Raw genomic sequence first — 27390 nt, forward strand, 5'->3', positions numbered from 1 at the left:
AGTCAGCTTCCACTCTGGTCCTTTTCTTTTTGTGGGGAACAATTCTTCTGCTAGCTTGTTTGTTTTTTTTAAACCTATTATTTTGCTGTTAATAACTAATTTCTGTTAGAAGAATGTATTCTCTGTCCAAGAATGTTATATCTATGAGCACAAAAGAACTGATCTTGATACACTGTTCATCTTCTTTCTGATCCCAGAATGATAAAACTGAAATTTCCAGATGGAATTTTGTAATCTGCAGCTCTGGGATGAATTAAACACTCACAACAGAGGTGCAACTGGACTGTATCACTGTCTTCCTATTATTCTTACAGATCAAAGAAGAACACAAGTAGATACTTACAGTCTAAAACATTCAAAACAGATGGCTGGCTTCTTTTTGTAGAGATTTGTGCTTTTCAGCAAAACAATTGCAACAAGGCCATCATTCATTTCTGCCAGATGAGATTATGCCAGGTCTGTGTCTTATTTTCTCTTTTGATTTGCAGCTGAACATAATCTTCCACTAGTGGCTTGGTCTTTGTAGCAAGTAGGAATTCTGCACTCAGACATTCTTGTTTCTGGCCACTTCTAGGAGAGTTATTCCTTGCAGTTTGTGTGATATTCTCTACTATTTCCCAGTGATTCTGGCACTCCTAGACAGGACACTCAGAGACACAGGAACAGCAGCTGCAGCCAAACCCTTTCAGTTGTCATTTAGGAGGAAAAAAACTGAGGGAGAGGGGAGATGGACAATGTTAGAAAAAGAATCAAGCCCAAACCTGCTTTCCAGTGCATTAACTATGAAAATAAGCTCCAGAGAATGGTAACTAAAATAAAAACAGTAAGGGCATGTAGCCAATCTAGACACTGCATTTTCCTGTCTGTTGAAGTTCATAATGACTGATGGACATGTCAAGATTTACAGTTCCATCTCACAGAGTGCTCACTATGGGCTCTCCAACTACATCTGATTGTTCTTTAGATAAGAACTACTGTATATACTTATACCATAGGTGTATTTATTCGTGGGATTTTGTGTTTGAATGTAGAGTAAGCAACTCCAAAAATACTTCCTGAAGATAGATAAACCTTCATAAACCTTTCAAAGTGTCTTTAAGCAGGTAGAGAGCTGCAAGAGCAGAATGAAGAGCCAGAGTTAGAGAAGGACAAGACCAAGATTCCTGTCACCTGCAGACAGGGAGGTTATAGTTCATCTGAACAGGAAAAGCCCTGATTGTGTTCTCTGATAGACTACTTAGGAAATGCCTTCTGGTTTGCATTGGCAGTGGGACAGAGAGCAGAGCACAGCCCTGACCCATCAGCATTGCCAGTGCCCTGCTGCCATGCTCTGCTTTCAGAGCAGTGTGAGACACTCTTTGCCTTTATCCCTTATAACAGGGAGAGGGAATAGACAAAATACAGCCCAGCAAGAAATGTGGGTACTTGCTGCTTCACTCTTCAAGTGCTGGAAAGCTTGAATGCATTAAAAGCAGAGGCAGGTTGTTCTTACTTATTCTCATGCTGCTGTATTTTTGTAGAGAAGGAATCAGTATAAAATCTGACTCTGTGAAAATAAATCAGATTGATTTCACAGAATCATAAAATCTGATTCTGTGAAATCAAAACTTTCCTAGTTGCACCTACAAAAGTTTGGTCAGGAGAATCCTGTTTAAATCCACGGTGTCATGTACAAGATGCAAACAGTTGTTAAACTAATTTTGCTTTGTGGGAATAATTTTTTCCCCTTAATGATAATTGTCAGTATCATCAGTCTGACTACCCAGTTTCACAGTTTTCTATAACTTAATTTATTATTCAAATATTTAACCTGGTAACTAACACAACTTACAGGGGTGAAGTGCTCAAGTGAAGGAGATTTTAATTACAAAGAGGTGTGAGATGTGCACAGTGCAATGAGTTTATTTAGGGGTAAGAGATTGAGTGACTGCCCTTGCTTTGGAAAGGAAGGGAATGAGAAAACAAGTAAAATTCAAGCAGTGTGCAAACACTCCCTTCAGCTCTGCTGAGGTATCTCATTCCTGAAGGTTCATTTTCCCCTTGGTCCAGTTACAGGCCCCTCTCATGAGGATTTCAGTTCTGATCTCCAGCAGTCCCTGCTGTTCCTCTCGTGGTTCCCTGCCAACTTTGCTCCACGGCCCACAGAAGTGAAAGTTGCCAGTGTCATGGAAAGCACTTCTGGATTTGTTATGTATAAAAATATTTTAGAACCACTTGCTCTTTTTGAGTGCTCTAGGAACCCTACCAACCCACTGCAATTCTCTGCCTCACCTACATGATGGGGAAAGGATTTTATTTAAACAGAGGGAGCTAATGACAAAACTCCTTTCCCTGGGTTGTTTTTTCTGTTATTTTTTTCTGGTCTGGATTTTTCCCAAGGTGAAGAGGGTGAACTCTGGAAATCATTAATCCATGGGATTTGTTCATGGTGTATAAAAATTTCAAAAATCATTTGCTATATAAAAATGATTTCCTCATTGATTTTGTCAGAAAGGAACTGAGTAAGACAGCTCTGTCAAAATAGCCAGAATCTCTTTTAGCTCCTCACGTACATTGTTCTGGTTTATGGGGAGAAAATTATGAAGGTTAGAGTTAAACCTTTCTTCTTTTTTTTTTTTTTTTTTGTCTTTAAAACAAATCTAAAGCATACTGAGCCTGTCCTTGAGCTTTAGTGTGGGGGTCTTCTGAAGAAACCAAGTATCTCTGTGTATCTGTGAACTGAGCTGAACTGAACTGAGGTCAAGATGTGTCTTTTTGAGAACTTTCTTCTGTTTCCATTTAAAATAATGAAGGGAAGACATCAGTGATAAATTGCTCTGAATTTGGGAAGGCTTTGCACATTCTGAGCCAAATTCATGCCTCATAAAACTCCACTGCATTCAGTGGTTACAATATTATTGTTGAACCCTTGTGTTTGTTGCCAAACAAAAACAAATGGTCTGAGCAAGAAGGGAGAATTCAATTTACCATGCAAATACTTCCAGACTGTGTCACTCACTATCTTAGCTTATTTTCATATCTCCCAGCATAAGATTCTTAGCTATAAAGGCAAAATATCCCTGTCTGGCAATATCTATAATAAAACCCAGATACAGGGAGGTATACAGAGATTTGTCAGGTCCTTTTGAAATAATTGCTTTTTAACAAACATATGTGCTTACACAATCTTTGGCCCCATCTTCTCCTGTGCAGTGGTAGTTTGGGAAGTAGCTTTTGTTGGGTAGCTTAGTTGCAACTGTATGTAACAAAGTTTGAAAATAATTTTCCACACTCACATGGCAGAGATGTGGTTGGTAGGAGATAAAGGACTACCTGCACTGTTTTTCCAAACATATTTGCTATGTCCAATCTGAAGTTTTGAGGATGTGTTTGGTGGTACTTTGGGTTTCTGCTTGGATTTTTTTCAGCATTCCTTCTTTATTTGTGCTGTGCAGGATTTACAATGAACACTCATGGTGTGTATACCAGGCTGGCAAGCTTGATAATTTCTCAAATTTCTTAATTCCTTGGAAGCTTTCAGATTTATTCCACCTACACTTTTAATACGAAAGCACTGTAATTTTTACCTCACTTTGTTTACTCTGACCCCTGAAATTACTTGTCACTTCTATTTAATTTTCTTCTTGATGTAGCTGTACTTTCATGGAGGTTTGTTTTTTCTTTCTCAGATATTTAGAGATTTGGGGGTAAATTAAGAAAAATTACTGAATTATTTGATTGCAAAATGAAGAGCACTCACCAGCATCACTCTGCCCTTTAGGGGTCTGTAGTGGAAATCTGCAAACAAGGCACTCAGGCTAATAGGGGGTATGACAGCAGTCCTGCCAGTGCCAAATGTATATATGGCACTTTATATTGCCCTTGCTGTATGAAAAAATGTTATTTTCTCCCTTTTGCTTAAAGATAGCTGCTGTTGATCCATGATCAACCTCCACATTGATGCATTATTCTGATGAGTAAGGCAAGTTGTGTAAGGAACTTTGACAAGGATGACTGATGCAGTTGCAAAAACAGGCAGCTTTTAGGGGTGTCTGTAAGACTTTATTTCAAAATGGCAGCTGCAGGTTTTTAAAGTAGAGATTTAGAAGGTATTCTCTGAAATTAGTAAAGTATTTGGTTCTGAAAAAGAAAAGTGGTAGCTTCCTTCAGAGAAAAAGGGATTGTTAGCAGGGAGAAAGGTGACCAGGTCATTAACCCTTCTGCCTGGAGAAGGCATAATTTAAAGCTCCTGGTTGTGGTGAATTGCACATTGATTAAACTCACTCTTTATTCTGCAGATGTCTGTGGACATTGCTGGTTTTGTTTTCCAAATAAACACCTATGTATTTTTTGCATATTTCCAGTAGACACTGCTGTGTACATAGAGATATTTAAGCAGAGACTTAGCATATAAAATTTGAAATTCACTTACCCATATTTCCGTTGATCATTGTGCAGTGACAGTAGGACCACCATTGAAGAAGCAGTATCATTTCATTCTAAAGCTTTTTTGGCCTAATGACTTGTACAACTACAGTTAGATTCACATTTATCATAGTCACAGACTTTTTTTAAATTTACAAAATCTCAAGTTGAATTTGGACTATGTTCACAAGTATCTTTATTAGTTGGTTGAATTGGTTTGGGTTTGCATGAGAGGTTTGTCAGGCATTTCACATTTCTGCCTCAGAAATGTGCCTCAGTTGTAGTGATTGCCTTTTTTAGTGAAATGCTGTCAAACTTAGCTGGCCATTAGCAATATTCTGAGGTTGAGGGTGCATTAAGCAGACTTCATTCCATGCATTGATGAGGATGGCCTAAACCTATCAGGGCAATGAATGAATGAGGGCTGCTTCAGAAGATATTCCTGGGTTTGCTGTGTTTACCCACTGTTTTCCTAGAAAGCTCTGCAGCTCTGAGCTGAGCATGAGAACACGGTGTGGGCTGTGAACCCAGCCCTGCCATGCTTTTCCACTTAGCAAATGCTCTTACACCCTCTTGAGATAAGGCAGGGGCAGCTCTGCTGTGTGGGAAGCACAGTGCCTCTTGCTAAGTGGCCAGTTCAAATTAGATAGGGCAGGAACACAGATATAAGGGCACTTCCTACTTGACTGGCAGCTTTTAATGGATCCCAAGTGAGGGGAATGATTGCTCTGTGAACAGCGTTAGGGGGATGCTGGTTAAGAACTTTCACACGCCTCATTTGGCCTCTTTCCAGCTCGAGGTAAAAGGGGGAAGGGTGCAGGAGGAATGTGCTTGGAAAGGGGATTTATCCCTGAGCAGTCGTATGAACTGTTGTATGAAAATCTTCCATTCTTACTTGCTAGATAGCTCTGCTTTCTCTTCATCAAGGAGGGTTTCTGTTCACTAAGAATAGCCAGGAAAGTTATCCAGACAGATTGTTTTCAGACTGGAATCTGCACATCTGATGGATGTTGAAGAGACTGTGGTATCTGAAAAGAATGCAAGGCAGCTACATTGATTGGACTATGATAGTCCAAGTTATGATAGTCCAATAACTACCATAGTGACTATTGACTATTGGAACTTCTGCGCATCAGTTTCTGCCCATGGTCTCTTGTTCTGTTACCTGGTACCACCAAAAACCTGGCTCCATCCTCTGACACCTTCCCTTTAGATGCTCAGACATTGATAAGGTCCCCTTCTCAAGGCTGAACAGGCCCAGCTCCCTGAGCCTGTCCTTGTAAGAGAGATGCTCCAGTCCCCTCACCATTTTTGTTGCCCTTCACTGGCTCCTCTCCCAGATCTCCATGTCCCTTTTGTCCTGAGGAGCCCAGAACAGGACACAGCACTCCAGGTGTGGCCTCACCAGGGCAGAACAGAGCAGAGGGGCAGGATCACTTCCCTTGACGTGCTGTAAATGCTCTTCCTAATCCACCCCAGGATACTCTTGGCCACAAGGACACACTGCCAGCTCATGGGCAGCTTGTTCCCAGCAGGTCAGCCCCAGCCTGTGGTGATACATGGGGTTGTTCCTCTCCAGGTGCAGTACCCTGCACTCGCCTTTGTGGAATTTCCAACTACTTCCTGCCCATCTCTCCAACCTGTCGAGGTCCCTCTGAAGGGACACAGCTCTCTGGGGTATTGGCCACTCCTGCCAGCTCTGTGTCATCAGTGAACTTGCTGGGGAGACATCTGCCCCTTCATCCAAGTCATTGGTGAATAAGTTAAACAACACTGGGCCCAGTACTGACCCTTGGAGAATACCACTAGTGACAAGCCTCCAGCTAGACCCAGTGCCACTAATTACAGGGATCTGGGACCCTCTGGGGTCTGCCCTTCAGCCAGGGTTCCATCCACCTCCTTGTCCCCTCATCCTGTCCTGATATAACAAAGCATTATTTTTGTATGTGTGTTTATATATGCATATACAGCAGAGGTTGCCCCAAGGCTGTACAGGTTTTTACTAAAGCACATGACCTTACACTCTCTCCTGTGCAGGTTTCTTGCCTGAATCCTCTCCCTGTTTGCCTGTGGGTGTGGCAGCACCCTGATGTGCTGCTGTGGGCTGCTGAGCTCAGCAGGACACAGAGCCTGACATTAGTTAGCTGCTCAGCCGTGCCTCTCAGATCCTCACACTCTACAGCAACTAATCCATGTAAAACAGTGTTAGAAACAAAACAAGTGAGCCCTGACAGCCTTATTAAAAGGGGTCAAAGCCAGAATCTTTGTTGAAAGTCATGCCAGCACCCTGTTTTGTTGACTCAGAGATTATCTCACTCCTTATTCATTAGCAGGGTCAGAGGCGCCCTATTGGAAAGATATCCCCAGCCCAGTAACAAACAGCAGGTGCAGCCTCTGCCTGGGAACACCAATAGAAATTGCTGGGACTTTGGCAGGGCTTCCCCGCTCTCCCTGCCCAGCACCTCATTTTATGGAAAGGAGGCCCTAAGCCCAGTTCTTCCCTAATTTTTCATCAGCAGCAAACCTTTAGAGGTTTGCATTACTGCAGTTTTGAATATGTGCCCACAAACATCTACAAAAATGAAGCAGTATTCTTCTGGAAGGTCACAGCAAAGGATGCCCAGTAGGCATTTATGCACTTGAGCTCTATATTTTTGTAAAGAATTGAGAAGTGGTTCTTCAGATACTTTTTATGGGAGCTGGATAACTCTGGTTTGGATTGCATTAAGGAACAGTGATTATATTCAGATTGGGTAAAGTATAATGAAATAAAATAGTACTTTATTAAAGTCTTTTGATTTCACTTTTTTAGTTTGTTATATAGAGTCTGGCCTATTTAATAAAAGTCATTGCCATTTCGAAACTATAGAAGACTATACCTTAACTATCTAAAGCATTATAAAAAATTAAATTTTAACTTTCTGGTGAAGATATATCTCTATCCAATTTCTGCAGTAGAGATGCAATCATCTTAGATTTGTTGTGTTTTGGCATAATTTGAAGCTATTCTCTTTAGAACGTGTTTATTGCCTACTTAATTTACAATGAAATATTTGTTGGCAAAACAAGCTAAAAATCTATATTGACATTGCTTTTGGACAAGTATTGGACAGACACCTATTATCAGAATTTTTTTTAAGTACTTTACCAAAGTACTGTTGGATAATCAGTAGAGTTAATGCATTCAGTTTAATATGGTTTCATTTTTCATCCATATCATCATTATTTCCCAGTCTAATCACACAGCTGTCACCATTGGATCCTCTCCCCAGTGTCCTTGGTTTCCTTCTGGATAATTGGTACATTATGGACCAGGAGTACAAAGGAAAGAGTGTTCAGGCTTCTTCCACTGTGGAGCTGGACAAGATTGTAACTTAGAGGCTGATCTTTGCCTTCATCACTGCTTGGGTCTCAGGCTGTTTGTGACATTCATATTTTCTGAAAAATCCCTTCACCCAGGATTTTTCCCCAGGGAAGCTGAGAAGCCTCAGAGAAAAAGGAAAACAATAATTGTCTCATTTGCTTCTGCTCTGTTTTGCTCATGTGGAATGTGTCTGGAGATTGTTTACCAAAGGGTGGTTGTTTAATTGGATTTCTGGTGTGAGGTGTTTTCACTCTTTGGCCAATCAGGGCCAAGCTGTGTTGAGACTCTGGAAAGAGTCGCGAGAATTCATTATTAGCTTTTTAGCCTTCTGTAAGCATCCTTTCTGTATTCTTTAGTATAGCATTCTTTAATATAGTATCATAAAATAATAAATTAGCCTTCTGAGAACATGGAGTCAGGTTCATCACTCCTTCCTTCATCTGGGGGGAATGCAAATACAATACCAGTGTCTTTGGTTTCCTTCTGGATGGTTGGTACATTATGGACCAGAAGTACAAGGGAAAGAGTGTTCAGGTTTCTTCCACTGTGAAGCTGGACAAGATTGTAACTTAGAGGCTGATCTTTGCCTTCATCACTGCTTGGGTGTTCTCACTGTCTGTGCTCTCTTATTTTCAGATAATTCAGCCCCTCTTAGAACTTGACCAGAACCGCAGCAAGTTGAAGTTGTACATCGGCCATCTGACAGCGCTGTGCCACGAGCGCGACCCCCTGATCCTGCGTGGGCTCACCCCGCCGGCCTCCTACCACCTGGATGATGACCAGGCAGCCTGGGAGAAGGAGCTGCACAAGATGACCCAGGAGCAGGTGAGTTTGTGGGTTCAGCTCTGAACAAGGCCCTGGACTTGCTGGTTGGGGCTTTACTGGTGTGCCGCACCAAAACGTGGTGAAACCATGTTGTGAGTGGTGAAAGCAGGTAGCAAAGATGAACTCTTCAGCTGATAAAAGCAGTCAGTAATTTTTTAAATTTATGATTATATTATTATTCATTATGGAATTCCATCTGCTCTTTTATCTGTACTTGGGGCCATGCATTTCCACACTCATGGGAAATCAAATTGCAAGGTACCAAGATACCAAAAAATATTCACTTTTGCCATGTTTTAACTGTTAACAAATTTTAGCTGCTCTCTATAATTCAATGTAGTCTTCAAGATCTTAAATCTTTAATTATATAAACCATATATATTTTAATTGACACATTTTTATTAGTCTCTTTATATAAGTGAATGCAGTGTCCTTACCTGCTGCTACAGACTATTCTTCCAGTAATTTCTGCTGCTTACCCACCTTACCTTACCATGAGTATGTGCCCACAAACATCGAGAAAAAATGAAGCAGTATTCTTCTGGAAGGTCACAGCAAAGGGTGTCCAGTAGGCATTTATGCACTTGAGCTCTATATTTTTGTAAAAAAATGAGAAATGGTTTTTCAGGTACTTTTTGTGGGAACTGGATAACTCTAGTTTGGATTGCATTGAGTCAAGATTGGACTCAGTGTGCTGGATGTGATACAGTGTGCTTATCTACACACACACACACAGTGACTTTAGAAACCCAACTGTATACTTCCAGGAGTTTTGGAATACAGAACTGAAAGAATTTAATAAGAGTTTGTCAGAGGATGTCTCCACAAGAGGCTGTCAGTCTAGTTATAAATCATCTTCTGAAATAATCTTCCTTTCACCCAGCTCTGGTAATGTCTTGACTTCCTTAGTCCCTTCATTGGCAGTTTTTTCTCTCTTGTTTGTGGATTATAATTCACCATTCCCTACAACCTTTTTTCTAACTCATTCCTAGTTCTCTTTTCAATTTCTTTACTTTACTGTTCTAATCCTATATTACTTAATTACTTTTTTTTTTTTTGTAATTAAAGTACTGCAAGAAACTTGTACCAGAACTAAATGTGACAAGTTTTGTCTTTTTAACCCTGACTTTGAATGACTGTGCCAAATCTTTAACTATTCACTTCCATATGTTTTATACCAAACTCTATCCAGTGCATGCAAGCTAGTGTAAGGCCTATAGAGTTAAAAGGGGATTTGTGGGTCAGTGAACATATGTTGAGCCTGTCTTGAACACTTCACCTTTGGTTTTCTTCCTTTGTGATTTTAAAACTAATTTCCTTGAACTTTCTAATCAAGACTGAATTTTGATTCAAAAATTGGAGAGAGCAGTGAAATTGCAGGAAACCAGCAAAAGCATGTCTGAAAATTCAAAAAGAGCAGACCTCTGGGGATAAATATGCCTGTAACAGGGCCAAGATGGTACACAACAGTCATGCTCTCTTTTTGTACCTGTCTTCATCCTTTCACTGATTCAGCATGTACTGTGTGCCTCCCTCAATATCTACATTTGCCTCTATAGGCATGACACATTCCTTTTCCCTTCAGAGCCTCCTGGCTTCTGTAATCACTGGTACAGGATTAAAATGTCTTCATTTTTATGCATGCCATCCTCCTCTGTTAAAGCCTTACAGCTCCTATGGTATAAATCAAAACATGAGGCAAATTATTTTGAACCACCTTGTCTGTCAGATTAGGATGAAGCAGTGGGTGACAAAACCTATAGGTATGTATGGGAGGCACCTGTTAAAATGAGAGTGGATATGGGCAAAGTTTGGATATCACTGAAATAAATTTCCTCATTAGTTATAGCTGTGGGGTCTTCATATATAATCAGAATCTGTGGGGACAGGCAGTATTTGCTATTGATCAAGAAATGTGAGTAAAGAAAATAGGAAAAGATTTCTTTGTCAAGTTCTTCTGAATAGTAAGCCCAAAAAAAATATTTCCCATTAAAACTTTGCTAGTCCATGAGCAACATTTATGGGTCACACAGTAAAAAAAGCACTGTGAGAAATTGTGAGAAAAGGGAATTACCTAAGTTGTTCTGGAGAGAGAAAAGAATTCTTTTTCTGTCCTTTCACATTATTGTCTTAATTCTGCACTGCTGTCACCACAGTTGTTTAAAGTTACTTCTCCATTCACGATTCTCAAGCATAAATAATGTCAGCTGAAATAAAATGTAGCTGTCTCTTCTGCTTTCCCATAGTCACTCAGATGGTATTTAAGAAGCTTCAGCTGCAAAACACAAACTAATGATATATTTCAATTTACAAAGCAGACTTTTCATTTAAGCCATGGAGCTTTTCTGTTTCTAGCTGCAGAGTTTCCTTTGTGCTTAAAGTATTCCCATGGGGAGTGGGAATCAGTTCTCCAGATATGCAGAAACCCATCACAGAATACCCATTTTGCATCTTTGGAATTTTAATGAGTTTCATAAATTACCTCAAATCCAGTGCATTAAATTCACTCCTGTCCCTTCTAATATGATCTTCTGTAGATAATGCTTTACAAGCCTCAGTGGGAAAAAATTAATCCCCTTGAATGTTAAGAAGTGCTAACATGATTAGGGAGGATACATTTAACCAACACCAATAATATTTAAGCATGATGGCAACGTAGCCACTTCTCACCAATGAGATTACCTAGTTTGGTTTGGTTGCTTTGAATTTTTTTTATAAATAGTTAAGAATTTTTCATACTGCTGCTTTTGGAGTTGTTATTTCCCTCTGCAGCAACTTCTGTTGGCAAAAGTTGGTTTGCTGTTTCATCATAACCAATATACTTGGTAGGTCTTTCATCCCTGCTGGGGAGGTTCAGGTACAAAAATCAGGAGTTTTCTGTGGCTTCTTTGGTGGATACAACTGGTAAATGAAGTAGATTTAACCTTCTCACTCTTGTGGTACACCCACAATAATTAATGTACAAATAGTTGTTGGAAAAGTATCTGCCAGCATCAACACCATGGATCTAAGGGGAATTTGTTGCCACATAAATAATTTTGTAGTCTCAAAGTTTGACTGGTAATTGGTGCCTCTCATCCATAATAGTGTCTCAACACTACCATTAAGTTCAGTGATAGTCCTTAGTGACTTGAGCTGATTACAGAATATGCTGAGTTGGAAAGGACCCACAAGCATCATTGAATCCAGCTCTTATCCCTGCACAAAACATTCCCAGGAATCCCAGCAGGTGCCTGAGAGCATTATCCAAACACTTCTTGAACTCTGTCAGGCCTGGGGCTGTGACCACATCCCTGGGGAAGATTGATTGTAATCAAGCTGTGGGGCCAAGGTACTAAATCATTCTTTGTTGGCATTTTATCAAAGATGTTGTGTAGGCTGACTTACTGTAGTAAAATTTTGGTCCATTAGTAATGAAGAATTGAAGCCAGCGCTTATGAGTATATGGTGTCTCAAAACCTAATCTAAAATAATATATTAGACTAAGCTGTGGACAGTAAATGATCTATACAGCTCAGAACCATGTCATTAAATTATTCCTGTGGTGGAAAATGTCCCTTTGAGTCAGTTCTGACCAAATGTCCCCAAATAAGCTGCCCACTACTGTTTCTGGAACTGTCATCCTTCAACCAATTCATGTCCTATTTGACTTTCCTTATTAAAAAAACAAAGTTACCAGAAGGAAAGAGGAATGTTCAAAGTCTTGACACTCAGAAATAAAAATTCCATTCATTCATTATAAATAATTGCATTATCCTAGCAATTTCTATTAAATACCATATTTTCTTTCACTTTGTCCTAGAGGTATCATTATGTTAATATCCTTGAGCTCTGTAGAATGACTGCTCTGTCTCACATTTCAGACAGTTGCCTGTAAGTGTGGGATTTTAGTCCTTTATGAAAGGAAATGGCATTAAGAACATAATTATATGGTCCACACTTTTATTTCTAGTTTGGGTTTTGTTTTGCTCTTATCTGTACAAAAAAAAAAAAAAAAGGATTGAGTAGAAAAAAAATGGAGTAGAATAAAAAAATGAAAAAAATGGAGTAGAAACTGGAATTTGCTGAAAATCCTCACTTCAGTGTGTTAGAGGTGGTGCACTGCACTGGGGTTGAGAGGTAGCAGTGTGAGAAAATAAAAAGAGCCAAAAAAATCAGAGCAACCAGATATTAGGAGTAGGCAGCAGTGTTAGGTTTGTTGATAGCTTAAGGACTATCAGCAATGTTTCTTAGCACCTCAAATCCAGCTGTAAATGTGCAGAACCTTGTATTACATAGAATTTCTTATTTTCAATAGGTCCTGCGCTGATATTTGGAAAAAACTATTTCTTCCAGCAGAAGATCTATACAATTAAAATAATTTTCTTAACCCTAGGAGTAGGAGGCATTTTTCCCCCTGGCTCCCTGCCATCAGAGGCTCTTTCCAGCCATGCCCAGCATGTCCTGGCTTCCTCAGGCTCTGGGGGTCCTGCCAGTTCCTGCTGGCCCTGAAGCACCATTTGTTCCCTGCACACTCATCCTCTCCCTCCTCCTCCCCTGGTGTTTCTGGCGGTGTTTGCGTTGTGACCTGGGCATCAGCAGCAGTCTGGGGCACCTGGGCAGGTGCATTTCCACCTGAGGCCCTCTCACAAGTGACCTGCTTAATCTTAATGATCTTACTGATCATCCAAGAGCCTTTGTTGTGCAGGAAGGTTGTCTTCCCTTTCCCTGTGCACCAGCTTCAGCCAAGCACAGCCCTTCTAGGGATTCCTGCTTGCTGATCCTCTCCCAGGAAATCAGGAATGCCTTTTCTGCTCAGCTGCCCGAACAGAGGGAGGAGAAAGGTTATAATGTCACTTCACTGCAGCACTCACAACCTGCTGTGTCAGCTGAAGAGGCATGGCTTGGTTCCAAGGAACAACATTTACCTTGAAATTCACATTTCAGCCTCCACACAGCAATGGTAAGCTTTCTGTACAAAAGGACACCAAACCTCATACCCGTAGCTGTCAAATTTCATTTTAAACCTGCATATTTGATTGGTAAATCCTGAAAATATTCAACACATATTTTGATTTGTTATACAAACAATATTGCAAGTGGGATAAACTTTACTCTAAAGTACAAATAGTTATTTTATAAACATCCTGTGTACTTCTTTGTTCAGATTCTGCTGGTGTTCTTGTGTCATCTGTGAGGAATTACTCAACTTACTTAGTTTCTGTAAAGAAATTACTCTGCTATGATTTGCATTTAGTAATTCTAAATTACTCTGTTACTTCAGAGTTACTTCAACTACCCTTGTCTTCCTTCTCTGACTGCTCTTCTATTAGCTTGTTATCTTCCCCCACTTGATTTATGTCATTTATTTTTAATTTGTAATGTTATGGGAATGCATAATGTATTTTAAAGTTAAACAGTCCACTTCTGGTCTCTGTTAGAAATTAGAAGTAATAATTGCAACAATTTATATCCTTCTTCATGTGCAAATCTATTTCCTGAGTTTGGTTGAGAAAGCAATGGATATGGGAATTCTCTAAAATTGTTACATTTTAAAGTGTTTTAAACTTTCATATTTAATGGTTTGGGTGAGGATGAGAACAGTGTCATAGTTCTTAAATACTGGTTAAAATCACAAGTGTTATCTGTGAGTTAGCCTCAATGCCATGACATCACTCATTTTTATTTGTCCATGAAATTGCTAATATTAATTACAATGCATACTATCAATCAGGAACATTAATAACTCCTAACTTGAAAAGAGATATAAAAGGGAAAACACTGATTTCAGGACATCATCAAGCATTTTGTGTGTGTGTGTGGTGTGTCAGAAAATGAGAGTGGTCTCATTGGAAGCAGTCCCTACAAGCAGAAGGTACAACCCTGAGCTGTTCCCTTGTTTTCTCAAGGCCAGCTCACCTCTCCTCATGTTTTGCTCCTAGTAGTAAATTCTGTTACTCTGGCCCTTGCTCAGACACCCTGGTTCTTGTGACAGCTTTGTGCAGCATCTCCTGATGCTGAGCTACTGCTGTGGATTCTGCTTGGCTTTAGATCTCTTTTCAAGTTAGGAATAGTTAATATTTTAGTCAAAATTAGTAATTCCATGCACAAATAAAAATGGCCGATGTGCATTGTAGATATTATTTAAAAAGACAAGACTGTTTCATTTGAAATCTTACTTTAATTTTTAAATGCATGCTTTTTAAGTATTTTGAAAGAGTTAACATAAACCCCAAATTTCCAGATGGAGCAGAAATATTCAAGGGTTTACATTAAAAACTTTTCTTCTTTTGTTTTTGAAATTTGTCAGACTGGATTTCCATACTTGTAGCCCTTTCTTTGGGCTCTTTTATAGGTACATAGTTGAGAAATAAAGGTTTTTATGTAATTAGCTCTCACTGCATCAAACACATGTATTTCCACTGGTTTATCTGGGTAGATGCAAAAGCTCTTGACCATTTGCCTGAGCTGCAGTGAAATTTAACCGGAGACAAAACAAAGGCTTAGATTAAATCAGTGTAATCTCTTATTGGTGCTTACTTGTGTTACTTTAAGCTCTAAATGTGTTTTTCAGACTAGCCATAACCTGATCCAGAAAGACTTGAACTTTGGAAAAACATAATTTTATATCCTGGTATCGTATCCTTAGAGGAGTTCTCCACTAACTTTCTTTTTGTGCTGCTCTACAAGCTCCTCATATTCTGTATTCACGTTTACTGTCCATAGCCCAAGATTAGACACCAGTTTATCTGTGTTTGCCCTTTTTCATCAGTGTTTCTGTGGAATTGTTAATGAGGCAAAAATCACACTGGGGAGTATAAATAAGTTTTAAAGAATCTTAGTTTGATTACGCCTTGTTTGCATTATGGGAAAAGCAGAGGCCACAAAGGTTCTGCAGAGCAGCAGCACAGTTCACCCAGTTTGCATATAAAACCATAGCATCCTATTTCTTAACCATGAAGTTATCTTCTAATGAATCATTCATATGACTCTGAGTGTCTACTAATCTTTAAGTAAGTTCTGAAATATCTTGGAACAGAGAAGCTAAATTCATGGTGAATCGTTAGGGATTTTTTTAACTCTAAATGGAAAATTATTCCTATCATGACTTGCTCTAAACACAGGAAGGAAGGCAGCAGTGCTGAAAAGTGTCTGAATCTATTGCAGATTATCTGCAAGCTTTCTCTCCCCTGCCCTGAGATGTTGAAGGCCATTTCTGTTGTTCTGTCCAAAGATAAATACTATTAAGCACTTCTGGGGTCCTTGCTGTCCTTTTCTTTCTGAGCTGTCTATTCTTACGTGTCATCAACTAGACAAAAAACATATCTGCCTTTGCCTTCTCGTTTTTGGTCATTTCTTTGAGGCAAGTATGTGAATGTCCTCATATCCTCAACTGCTGGAAATGCCAACAAAAAAAGAATTGTTCACATTTCTTTATTTCCATAGAAAAATGGGAGGGGGAGGATAACACCATGTCATCTTGCATTTGGAAAAAAAAAAAAAACCTAGGAAACCAGGAGCAGAAGTGGAAAAATCTAGGAAACCAGGAGCAGATATTAATACTTTCAACGAAGCTTCCCTAAAATTTGGACATGCAGGTGAATGCAGTGATGGCACTGGGAACTGGATGTTGCCCTTGGTGGATGGAGGGCTGGCGTGTGCTGCTCCGGCTGCTGCCGAGAGCAGTGACATCAATGGAGATGATATCCCTGCTCTAGAAATGCCCAAACCAGCCCTAGACTCACTTCAGATGTCTTTGTTGAAGCAGGAATCACATTATGAAATCTTGCTGTTCTGAAGCTAGCAAACTCAACTCAAGGCTATCATTGCTATTTTTCCAAAGATGTTTCATCACAGACATCTGCCAGCCAGCTGTGTAGACTTTCTGTCTGTGCTAATTTGTAAAGTATTGTTGCTGGCCTTCAGCATTCAGAGCCATCTCCTTTTGGGCTCTGGTGGTCAAAAACTCTCTTCTTGGAAATATTTTCTTCCTCTGGTTAAGTTGGTTGCTTTTGTTTGGTTGCATTTGATTTATTAGCTTTGGCATCAGCTTCTTTTGTTGGGCTTATCTTGATTTTATAAGGCATCTTATTAAATACATAAATGCTGACTAGTAGAGCAAGAAACTGAGACTTCACTGATGTTGCAGTATTGCCCCACTGAAGACAACATCCTGCAGGATTCTCCTTTTTCCACCAACCCTCTTTCAGTTTTGAAGTTCAGTCTCTTTCAGGTGCTTTAATGTTTCATTAATTTAATTGCTTTGTCCTTCACCTGGAGGATTTGGCTGAAAGGCCAGTAAGAGGGGTGCTGGCTGGGCAGGTGGTGGTGGTGCAGGACCTCTGCTTTCCCTGCTAACACTGCCCTCTCCTGGTTTTCCTGCCGTGGACTGAGAGCTCAGGACCCTTGCAGGTGCCAGATAAGGACAATGATAACGCTGGGTGATTCTCCTGTTGCTTGTTCTCTCCCAGCTCCATGGCCTCCCATCCATCTGATGGGTGGCACCATGCAATCTCTGTGCCAGCCCAAGAAGGCACAGGGCAGCCCTGTCTCAGAGTTGTAGGCTCAGAGCATTCCCAGGAATGCACCAGGGATGGTTTGCTGTACCTGGGGCCTCCTGGGATCTCACCAGGCTTACAAACCCTGTCCCTGAATCCCAGTCCCCTGGCTTTTAACATCCAGCACCACTCCTGGCTGCTTGTTCTGCCTCTCCCAATGCTGCTTTGCTGACTGGACCTTCCCACCCATGGTAAGTTCCTGGCTAATTCCTCTGCCAGGCTGATCACCCATGCACAGCCTGCCATTCCTGAGCCACTGTGGGTTAGTGCTGAGCCCCCCCTTCTCCCCCAGAGCCTCCCCAAGCCCAGAGTGCTCCCTCCCTCTCCTTTCCCCACTCCCAGCTCATGTCACTCCACAGAGCAGGATCAGGTTGCCTTTGCATTGTGATTCTTGGCAGGAGCCCCTCTCGGGTTCCTGTGGCTGTTCTGGGAGTGCAGCAGCCAGCAGGAACAAAGCACATAAGGACACATTAAACCAACATTCAGCATGCAAAGCCCCAATAATTTACTATATGCTACCCTGCCTAGTAAAGGGAACAGTGTAGCACGCTTGCCCTTTTAATTTCCTTTCTCACACTTTTGTCTACAGAAGCCTGCACCATAACTTTCTTGAAAAGCATTTTTATTTATTCCATGGTTGTTCTTAGGCTGTTTGTTTTAAAGCAGTGTTTCTTGCAGAAACAATCTGCTGTGCTTTGCTTGATACCATCACTAAACAGAGACATGCTGTTGTATCTGATTAAAATTTTAATTATAGAAATCTAACCTTTGCCACTGCATTGTGCTCTTAAAGTGGTAAAATGATCCCTGCTGTGCTGCTGCCTTGTAGTTCTCTCCTTTTAAAACCTACATTGAGCAGTGTTACACAAGTGCCAAACACAGATCAACAAATTTGTGTACTGATGAACAGTTATCCCTTCAGGCATGAAAAATGCCAGTTTGACATTCTTTCCATGTCTTGTATTAACATAGTAGAGTTCCAATAAAAATACTAATCACTTAGAAATAAGAAATGTTACAGAACTGACAGATAATATTAATTTATTTTAAACCATGCAAGATTTAAAAGAAGGTTCAAATAAGATAAGATGGTTGCTCACAGCAGCTCAAAGGGACAAAGAACTTTGGCTTCAGAAGCTGGAAATAAGCTTCAGAATCCATCATAAGTGTATGTACCTGCTGCATATATGCATATATTCATAGGGAATACTTCATTAGAAGAAAATCCTGTCACTAAACAAATAAAATAACTTTTTTGGTATATAGCACAGGGCGGGGCTGTCTGCTTCAAAGCTTATCCAGCCTATCTACCCATATCATCTGACCTAGTAAGGGATGCTGCTTCTCCTTGTTCTCTGAGGTCCCTAGACCACTGTGAGTACAGTAATCCCTAAAATGCTTGCACAAATTACAGCCTTCCTTGGGATTTTGCACAGTTCACAGGCCAGCATGGACTTTATCAATTGCTGGGCAGCTAAGCAGGTTACTGAAGGCAGATGTTTCCTGCTCTTTATTAAGACTCTGTGGGCCCCTAAATCTGGCAATGGCATTAGGCTCAAAGCTAAAAGCTGTGTTTGCATATGTTGTGTGAAATGGTTTGGGACACCACTTGTTGGAGAAACTGTTTATAAACTGTAGACAGAGTGAATAATATAAAGTTTTAAATTCTGTGTCCTGTTCTGAGCCAATTATAGGGATCTGAAGAACGAATGACCCAACAGGAAATGCAGAGTTAGTAAACAAAAATCGTGTATGTTCCACTGCAATTGTGTGTAGTCATCTTCTGGCTGAGTTAGGAAAGAGAGTTTCTGAAAATTAGTAATTCCTTGGGGAAAAATGGAATTCCGGTTAACTTTGGGTGCATTATGTATAATTATGTGACATTCCTATTGATTTCATACCAGGAATAATTCTCAAGTAATGACCTATGAAACATCCCATTGTTCATGAATAGAAGTCAAACTATTTAAAGCAGTACACTAGCAAGCTGCTGTATTGCTCCATATTGCTGCAATATGGTTGCCTTCAGAGAAACATTTTACAGAGGAAGTTTTTCTTATATTTATCATAGAACAATGTATTCAGGCTGGGAAGGTGACAAAAACCTGGTCCTGTAGAATGAAAAAGTGGAAATAAATGTATTCAGGAGTAGTTAAGTCAGGTGGACATGGTCTTTACCGGGAAGGTGACAAACCTGGTCCTGTAGAATGAAAAAGTGAAATAAAGAGGATGGAGAGCATTCAGTTCCAGGTAAGGGGGTCACCAAGGGAAGATGCAGGTGCTGGAAGTGCCCAGCATGTGTCACCTTCTTGTATTTGCATTTCCCCCAGACGAAGGAAGGAATGATGAATCTGACTCCATGTTCTCAGCAGGCTAATTTATTTTTTTATGATACTATATTATATTAAAGAATACTAAACTAAACTATACTAAAGAATACAGAAAGGATATTTACAGAAGGCTAAAAAGATAATAATGAAAACTTTTGACTCTCTCCAGAGTCCTGACACAGCTTGGCCGTAATTGGCCAATGAGTCAAAACAATTACCTGTTGGTAAACAATCTCCAAACACATTGCAAAGGAGCAAAACAGAGGAGAAGCAAATGAGATAATAATTGTTTTCCTTTTCTCTGAGGCTTCTCAGCTTCCCAGGAGAAAAACCCTGGGCAAAGGGATTTTTCAGAACACGTGAATGCCACATCACCTCTGTTAGCTCCCTTCCCAAAGTGATGGTGCGGCCGAGCCTGCTGGGCAGGGCTGTCACACAGTGAGCACAGTCCAGAGCAGGGGCTGACCATGTTTCTGTGTCCTTGCAGCTGCACAAGGAGCTGGAGAAGGGGGAGAGGGAGAGCGTGGAGCTGCAGGAGTTTGCCAACGCCATCCTGCAGCAGATCGCGGATCACTGCCCCGACATCCTGGAGCAGGTCGTCAACGCCCTCGAGGAGTCCTCGTGACCCCGGCCACCAGCCCAGGAGCAGCACACCAGGGGCCAGGCCCAGGCAGCCCACGGAGCTGTGGCAGTGGAGAGCAGTGTGAAACACAGAACAAGGAATAGAAAATTCTGGTGCACCTTTGACAGAGAAAACAAAGGCAAAAAAAAAAAAAAAAGCCCCTTCTAAGAACTACATCCTCTCTAGGTTCTTCCAGTCTGTGATTAATCAGCCGTTTTTGTATTCATCTTCTCACTGCCTTTCTACTTTAGAATCCAATTCCCCGCTGACTTTGTTGGTGGTGACTTTTGGATACAGCTAAGCAGAGCTCTTCCAAGTCTACTGAGCAAAGAAGAGGGGATCCACTGAACACAAGCAGCTCTAGCTCTCCATGAGGTTGCAGAAGAGTAGCCCTCACCTTTCATTAATATATTGCTTTTTCCTTCTTGTCTTCTTTCCTCCTTCCTGTTTTTTATTTTCATGAAAGCTGAAAGCCTGAATTTCACAGTGCTAAAACCAAACCTGAGTGTGCTCTGATCATGGCTCATGGCTGGCCAGCATCAGCTAGCTCAGGTCTTGCTGCCTGTCTCAATGCTTCTTATGTTCTTAAATAACAGAGTGAGGAAAGGAAAGTTTCCCTCCTTGCTCCTGTTAGTCATTTCATCTAGCAGCTGGGAGAAAGGTAGGCATACTGGTACTTTCTGTTTACTTAACTTGGAATTTTATTGTTCACTGCTCTGACTCTGAATTGCTAGGTGGGCCATTTTTTGAGGTAACTGTTTTCATCTTTTGATTTTTGGGGGGTTTTAGATGAGGTTTCTCATCATAGGTCTGTGTCTCCTGTGTCCTTACTCTATAGAGAGCTCTCTCCCTTCAAGCAGGTGTGGTCAACAGGTCAGTTCCCAGCTTTAACTTGTACAGTTTGTCCAGTTTTTCAGGCTATGACTTTGTGAACACTGACTGTCATCAGAATAGTGTTAAGCATTCTGTAAATGAGAAATTTGCATCATTTAGCTTAAAAGTATAATTTTAAAGCTAAGGTAGGTAAACCAGTAGCGTATTTCTTACTATAATTATAATTTAATTTATTTTGGTTTAGCTTACATTGAGGAGGAGTGAGTTTGAGTTCAGAGCAATAACCCTTATGAAGAGGAGCATCTCTGCTGGAGTTGGCACCCAGCTGAGTAGATAGGTGTAAAATCACAGCTTTACTTAAACCAGTGCAATTCTTCTGTGTATATGAGAGGCCTTAGTTTTATTTCCCACCCACCTTTGACACTCGTTACAGCTCCTGCTGATAGGTAATATGACCTGAAATCCCAGATCAGTTTGTCTGCAGTTTGGTAGCAAGTCAGAAATCCTATTTTATGGGTAGGACTTGGGTGTTCATTCTTGGACTATGCATTAATGGGGAGACAGGTTTTTTCCTGGCTGCCAGTGGTTGTGTGTGTCTGGGGGCATCTGCAGGACAGAGCCCTGTAACATGTCCCCATGTGCTCCTTAAAGGAGCTGCTCCCTTTGGCTGGCTTATGTTACCTCAGAGAGCGAGGGGAAGGCAAAAGGAGACTAAATAACACAGCAGTGGAAGATATCTTGGTTTTCTAGTTAATAGCTAATTATGGATCTTCTCAGTAAACCTCCCATTCAGAGCCTGCAGTTTAATTCCATATAGCTTACTTCATTTTGAGGTTAATCACTAAGTTGTTATGCTAAGGAAAATGTTCCAGGCCTTTTCAAGAAAGCTGCATTTCTTACATCTCTCAGCTCCACAGCACAGCTCGCCTGTTGGTCCTTCACTCCTTGTTTTCATCTTTAGAAGTGACCAATTGCTTCTAACAGATCAGGAGATCAGAAGTTTGAGTAAGGGAAGAGGTACCTTGTAGTTTTTTCCCAGACAAGCACTGAAAATTGGGCAGAACTGAAACCTTATGTACCTATTGAAAACTAGCAGACTCTATTGAAAACTAGCTAATTTGAAATAAATCACATCCCATTGATTCTGCTGTAATAATTCAGCAAAAGGAGCCGCATTCATAGCCAGGCTGTCTAGGAAGAAGTAAGTCTCAAAAGAAGAGGCAAATCACTCCTTTTCCAATTCATTTGGAATTACCAGTGCTTTGCAAATCAGGAGAGCTAACTTTAGTTCTTCCTGTAATAGCAGCCTGTGCTGTTTTTTGTGTGTGGTGTGTGAGGGGAGCAGTGGGAACCTGGATGTGTGGAAGGGGGGAATGCCGGAAGGGCAGCAGACAGTGACTGTGCCACTGCTGGGCCCTGCCCCATCCCAGAGCCACCCCTCTGGTCCCATTCTTTGAGTCAGCACCTTTCCATAGGAGCTGTTGTTTTGAAATCTTCCCTCTTGCATTTTCCTCATCACCCCTAATTACTCACTCCAGGAATTTAATGCCGCCTGTAAAAGCATCAGAGCCATCAGCCCGGCATCATCGGCCACCGCCGCCCCTCCTGACTCTCTCATTAACTTATATGGTCAAATCTCCAGCTGCCCTGGTTCCCTGCTGTAAAACAATCCTTCCTCTGTGAGAAGCTGTGGAATTTCCCTTATTGATGGTTCAAATGGCTCCTGCTTGTAAACCTCTTACTGAGATGTTCCTTGATAGCGTTTCTGCTGGAGGCAGGGGCAGGGGGAGGGGATGGAGTGAGGGGTGATCACTTCAGGCTGTTATTTCAATTCCCTGGCGTTACTGCGTTGCCCACACATCGCAGGGAAGTGCTGCTGCGTCTTCAGCATCTCTAGCTCAGCTTGTGGCTGCATTTCTATGGCCCAAAGTGCCCCAGCCAAAGGCCTGGTGCTGTCAGGGCGGCGTGTGCAGGATCTGTGCACCAGCAGCCGGGTGAAGCTCACTGTTTACACATCTCCTGGCCTCTTCCCAGGGAGGATTTGTCAAGCCTGGCTGGTTTTCACGCTGGCCATTTGGTCCTTTATCTGCCAGCCACACACCTGCTGTTCCTTCCATCTGAATTGTTGTTGGGCCCTGGTGATTTTTCTCGTTAACCACTGTTATCTCCTAGGTCTTGTAGGCTCCCATCTTAAAGGTTGATCTTAGACCTCTGTGAAGTGCTCTCAGGGAGGGAGCAGATCTCATTTAGGAACAGTCTTGATCCGACTTGATCTCCATTGAACTATTTCAGGTAACCTCTCTGATCCTGTGTCGACAGAGATCCTGTGAATAGCTTGAGGAACTTTGGGGTTTGGGAGGTACTGCTGGCCACCATTCAGTGCTGAATGTGACCACTGAAAGCTTTTTCTTTTCACTCTCATGGAGTGCCACACCATTGGCCTTAAGGCAACACAGGGATTTTATTCTCATAACCCATCATGAAATTGCATATGAGGCACATGGGAGAAGGTCCATATGTGGCATACCCTGCAATGCTCATCCAGTTGCCTAACCCACCACTGCTCTTTTAAGATCTTATTCCCAAGTGTCAGCAGCCAGGCAGATGCAGACAGTTTCCTACCACAGTGGTCCTGCAGTGCAGCAGCTCTAGGAAATCAGGGCCCCTTCCCAGGGACCCTGGGGAAATTTGCTTTTTCTTCTCCTGTTGAATGAAGTTCCATTTGCTACAGGAGCTGTGAAAGTTTTAACTGCTTTAATATTACCTTCTTTTCTTCTGAGCTGTCATTTGCAGAGAAACTGAGAGATGTAAGGGCTCAGGAGCTGTTTGTAGAAAATTAAGTAGGTCATTTTGGCAGGGTTTGGGCTAAAAAGTAACTGAAGCCTCTGAAGCCCACGTACCCTGTAAAAGCTGACACTGCAACCACACTTGCTCATGATAGCCACAAGTCCAAGTCCATACTTTCCTCTGAATCCAACCTCATGTGAAACACTACAAGGACATAACACTAGGATTGCAGGGTGAGGACAGGAGCACTGTTTGCCATTGGAAGCAGAATTACCTGGCGTGCTCCCAGATGAAGCTCCAAGCTTCTCTAAGTATTCTCTCTCATTTTGACTTGCCTTTAACCAGCTTTCACTCCAGAAAATGCCAAACCCTCTGTGGAATATCCAGATTTTGCCAAGTCCTGGGGACGGAAGGTGAAGGTCCGGCGTGATGCGCGGAACCGCGTGCGCCGTTCCTCGTTGCACGGCTGGAAAATGCCTTCTCTGGAAAACTTCCTGGCACTTCAGGGCTCTGAAATTTGCACAAGGGAGCATAAATGTCATAAATCTTGCAGAGATAACCCTGGTTGTTGAACCAAAGGGGCACCTCTGTTTCATTTGCCCTGTAAATCCCATCCATCCTGCTGCTAGTGCTCAATTTGTTGGGAAATTTTTACATCTGATGAGGGTTGACAGGGTTGAGTCCCCACTCCTGTACTAATTGCCAATTGCTGCCACTGCAGGGGTCTTTACAAAGGATGTGGAGTCATGCACTGATACCATTTTAAAGCAAAAATGTCACTACATACAAAAATGTGTATATCCCTGAAATTACTCCAGTGAAATGCTAAAGGGAAAGAGTACAACCAAGGCATCTGATACTGAAAGGAAGCTTCTCCTCAGCTCAACATCCCCACAGGAAGAGGGACCTGAAGAGGCCGTGGAAGGCTCTGGAAAACCAACACTGCCCCAGCAGAGCCGTGGTAGGAGGGCTGGGCACGGGGCATCGGGGGCATCGTGCCTGGCAAGGCCAACTCTGCTGAACCCTCTCATCTGCATGGTGAGGAAGAGGAGTGTCAGGGGTTGTTTTAAAACAAAATGATGTTTTTAAGTGTTTTTTCCACATAAATGGAAGGAACCTTACGCAACAGCAGATCCTTCTGAACAAAATGGCTGTATCCGCTGACTATTTTTAAAACAAAAGAAAAAAAGAGAAAAACTGTTTCAAAACTTTTTAGTGTCAAAAGCATAAACTCAGAAATCCTGACTTTTTCCAGTGTGTGTGGTGAGTGCTGTAACCCTGTCATCAGTATCTCCCCTGACTTTTTCAGGGGTGTTTTTTTCCTGTTTTGTTTTCTGCTTGTCGATATTGTCTGTGTGGTCCTAAGGCTGGGGCAGTTACCAACAATGTGTGTCTATTGTCGGTTTGAAACAAAAGATAGTAGTAGAACTGAAAAAAGATGTGTTTTTAAAAATATATAAAAATAAATTTCATTAAAAGGAATTCAAGTAAAGAAGCAACAAAGCCATGACTCCTCCTCTCAGGATTGTACAGGAAAGGATTTGTGGGCTTATAATTATAACCAGTTGCCTTTCACAGGCTTTTGAGGTCCAAGGCAACTTGGCCTCCTAGGAGATGTTACAAACCCTGTATAAATTGCTGCTTTCCCAGGTTTATACTGTACATGTGTAAGACAGAAATGGGCAGAATGAAACAGTATTTTGGAAGTCAATCTTTTCTGGTAACAGTTATCAACACCAGGTGTCCCCTAAGATGGGAGCCACTGATGTGAGTGGGCCAAATGCTTTGGCCAAATTTTCTGTTTTCTCCATCCCACCCCTTGATGCCAGGGACATGAGCAAGTGCAGATCAGCTAGTGCAGTTATTTTTGTGTAGGTTCATTTTTATTAAAGTTGTATTTCCTTGCCTCTGGTGTTGGTCACATACTCAAGCACATTTATGGGGCAGCCACTTTCTGCTCTGGTTGCATCACAGACTTGCATTGCTTGAAAGGAACAACATGAGGCTAAAGTGGTGTGTAAGGTTAACAAAACAAACCCTGACAAATCGCTTTACCTATGAACACAGGTAAAGAATTTCATTAAGTGAATGTATTTTTATTATCAAACTCAACCATATGCTGTTTGTCCCCATTTTGCAAGCTTAGTTCAGATCTTGAAAATCAAGTCAGTGTGATTTGCTTTTAAGTAGGTATTCCCATTAGGTTCTTGGTGCTTTGGTAGGACTTTTTGTTCAAAACATTGGTTTCTTTCACTTGGAAACTGGCAAAAAATTGATCTATTGGTCACGTGTATTCTTATTTGTTATAAAATGTGCTTATCTTAAAAAACAAATTTGAAGCCAAATTTTAGAAGTAGACATTGTTCCTTTTATCTGCCCCATCTTCCCAGCTCTCTGTGGACAGGGCCAAGTCCTCCTTCCCTCCCTGCCCAGGGGTGGCTGCATTTGGCTCCTCATTTCACACTCATTACAGTATAACTGGGGAGGCTTTAGTGTGAGATGCCTTTATTTGTCCAGATGCTGGAGGAGGACGAATCCAATGGGACCACAAACAGGGGAATAACTTCTGTGCTAGCCCAACATGCTGCTCCAAGCCCACTAGAACAGAATATTGGCGTTTCCTTCCGAGGCAGTGCATGAGGAGAGCTGCACACCAAGCTCACAAACCGTCTGTGGAGTGGAATTCTGTGGGATGCCCCATCCCCTCCACAGACACAGATCCCTCATTGGCTTTGGAAGAGACGTGTTGCACTTTAGTGGAGGGGGAGGCAGGCTTTAGGGATGGGATCTAGTGCTTGAATTCCTTTTGGAAGTGACAGCAGCGGGAGACATCGGTGTCCGTGATGCAAAGCGCGCACGCTGCCTTCAACTCGTATGTGTTTTATTGCTGGAGTCATGTTACTGACAGGATAATGAAATTGCAAAGAAAATGTGTTCTATTCAACTTTGCCTTGATAATATAAACACTTTGTTCATTTTTTTTTTCTTCTTTTTTTATTCACAGACTAAGTTCATCAGGAAATTATAAAATTATTTAAAAACTCCGGGCCCTGTCTTTATTTCGGTGTGTGTTGCTTGGTGTCCTCTCCTGTGTGCCCAGGATGGGAGGGCAGGTAGGCTGCAGGGCTGTTCCCTGACACCGGGCTTGAGGTTCCAGTTGTTGCCCACCTGCACCAGTGGGACAAACCTGCTGGGGTTTGGCTACACACCATGGCTGGGAATGCTCATGGATGCAGCTGGGGCTGCCTACAAGGTGAAGGTGAGCAACTGGCAGTCACAGGGGTGTCCCAGATAACCTCACAGGTCAGATGAATGGAGATAAAATAGCTGCTGTTACAGTCAGCTGTCCCCTTTGTCTCTCCTGCCTGTTCCCCAAGTCAGTGACTTAACTGTTGCTAATGGGTGACTGAATTCCACATGCGCATCCCGTGTTATGTCAGTGTCAGGATCACATCTCCCAGAGCAACGTGCCTGGAAAGCCTTGCTGTGAGTAGGCCAGCAAGACTGTCCTATTGAACATGTTCCTGGTGAAACCTGGACGTGGCTCCTGTCCCTCAGGAGCAGAGGAGAGTCATGGCTTTGTGACATGGGATGAGCTGTGCTCTCTGCAGCCCCGGTGGAAATGGGCTCTACCCAGTGTCCTCTCCAGACATGGTCTGATGACATGAGAAATGCCTGAGTAATGTC

The 27390-nt window shown here is 41.8% G+C and overlaps 1 protein-coding gene across 3 annotated transcripts in view; it reads left to right on the plus strand.

Annotated features, from left to right (window-relative positions):
* The window catches only part of ERC1 (ELKS/RAB6-interacting/CAST family member 1), a 274816-nt gene extending 248072 nt beyond the window's left edge, over positions 1-26744 (plus strand). For all 3 annotated transcript variants that reach the window (XM_059471721.1, XM_059471722.1, XM_059471720.1), the window contains 2 exons: positions 8405-8593; positions 19948-26744. In XM_059471721.1, the coding sequence (XP_059327704.1) occupies positions 8405-8593; positions 19948-20085 (327 nt within the window). In that variant the 3' untranslated portion in view covers positions 20086-26744. The remainder of the gene's footprint in view (positions 1-8404; positions 8594-19947) is intronic.
* Positions 26745-27390: the final 646 nt, after the last annotated feature.

Source organism: Ammospiza nelsoni, chromosome 5, assembly GCF_027579445.1.
Source record: "Ammospiza nelsoni isolate bAmmNel1 chromosome 5, bAmmNel1.pri, whole genome shotgun sequence".
Classification (NCBI taxonomy): Eukaryota; Metazoa; Chordata; class Aves; order Passeriformes; family Passerellidae; genus Ammospiza; species Ammospiza nelsoni.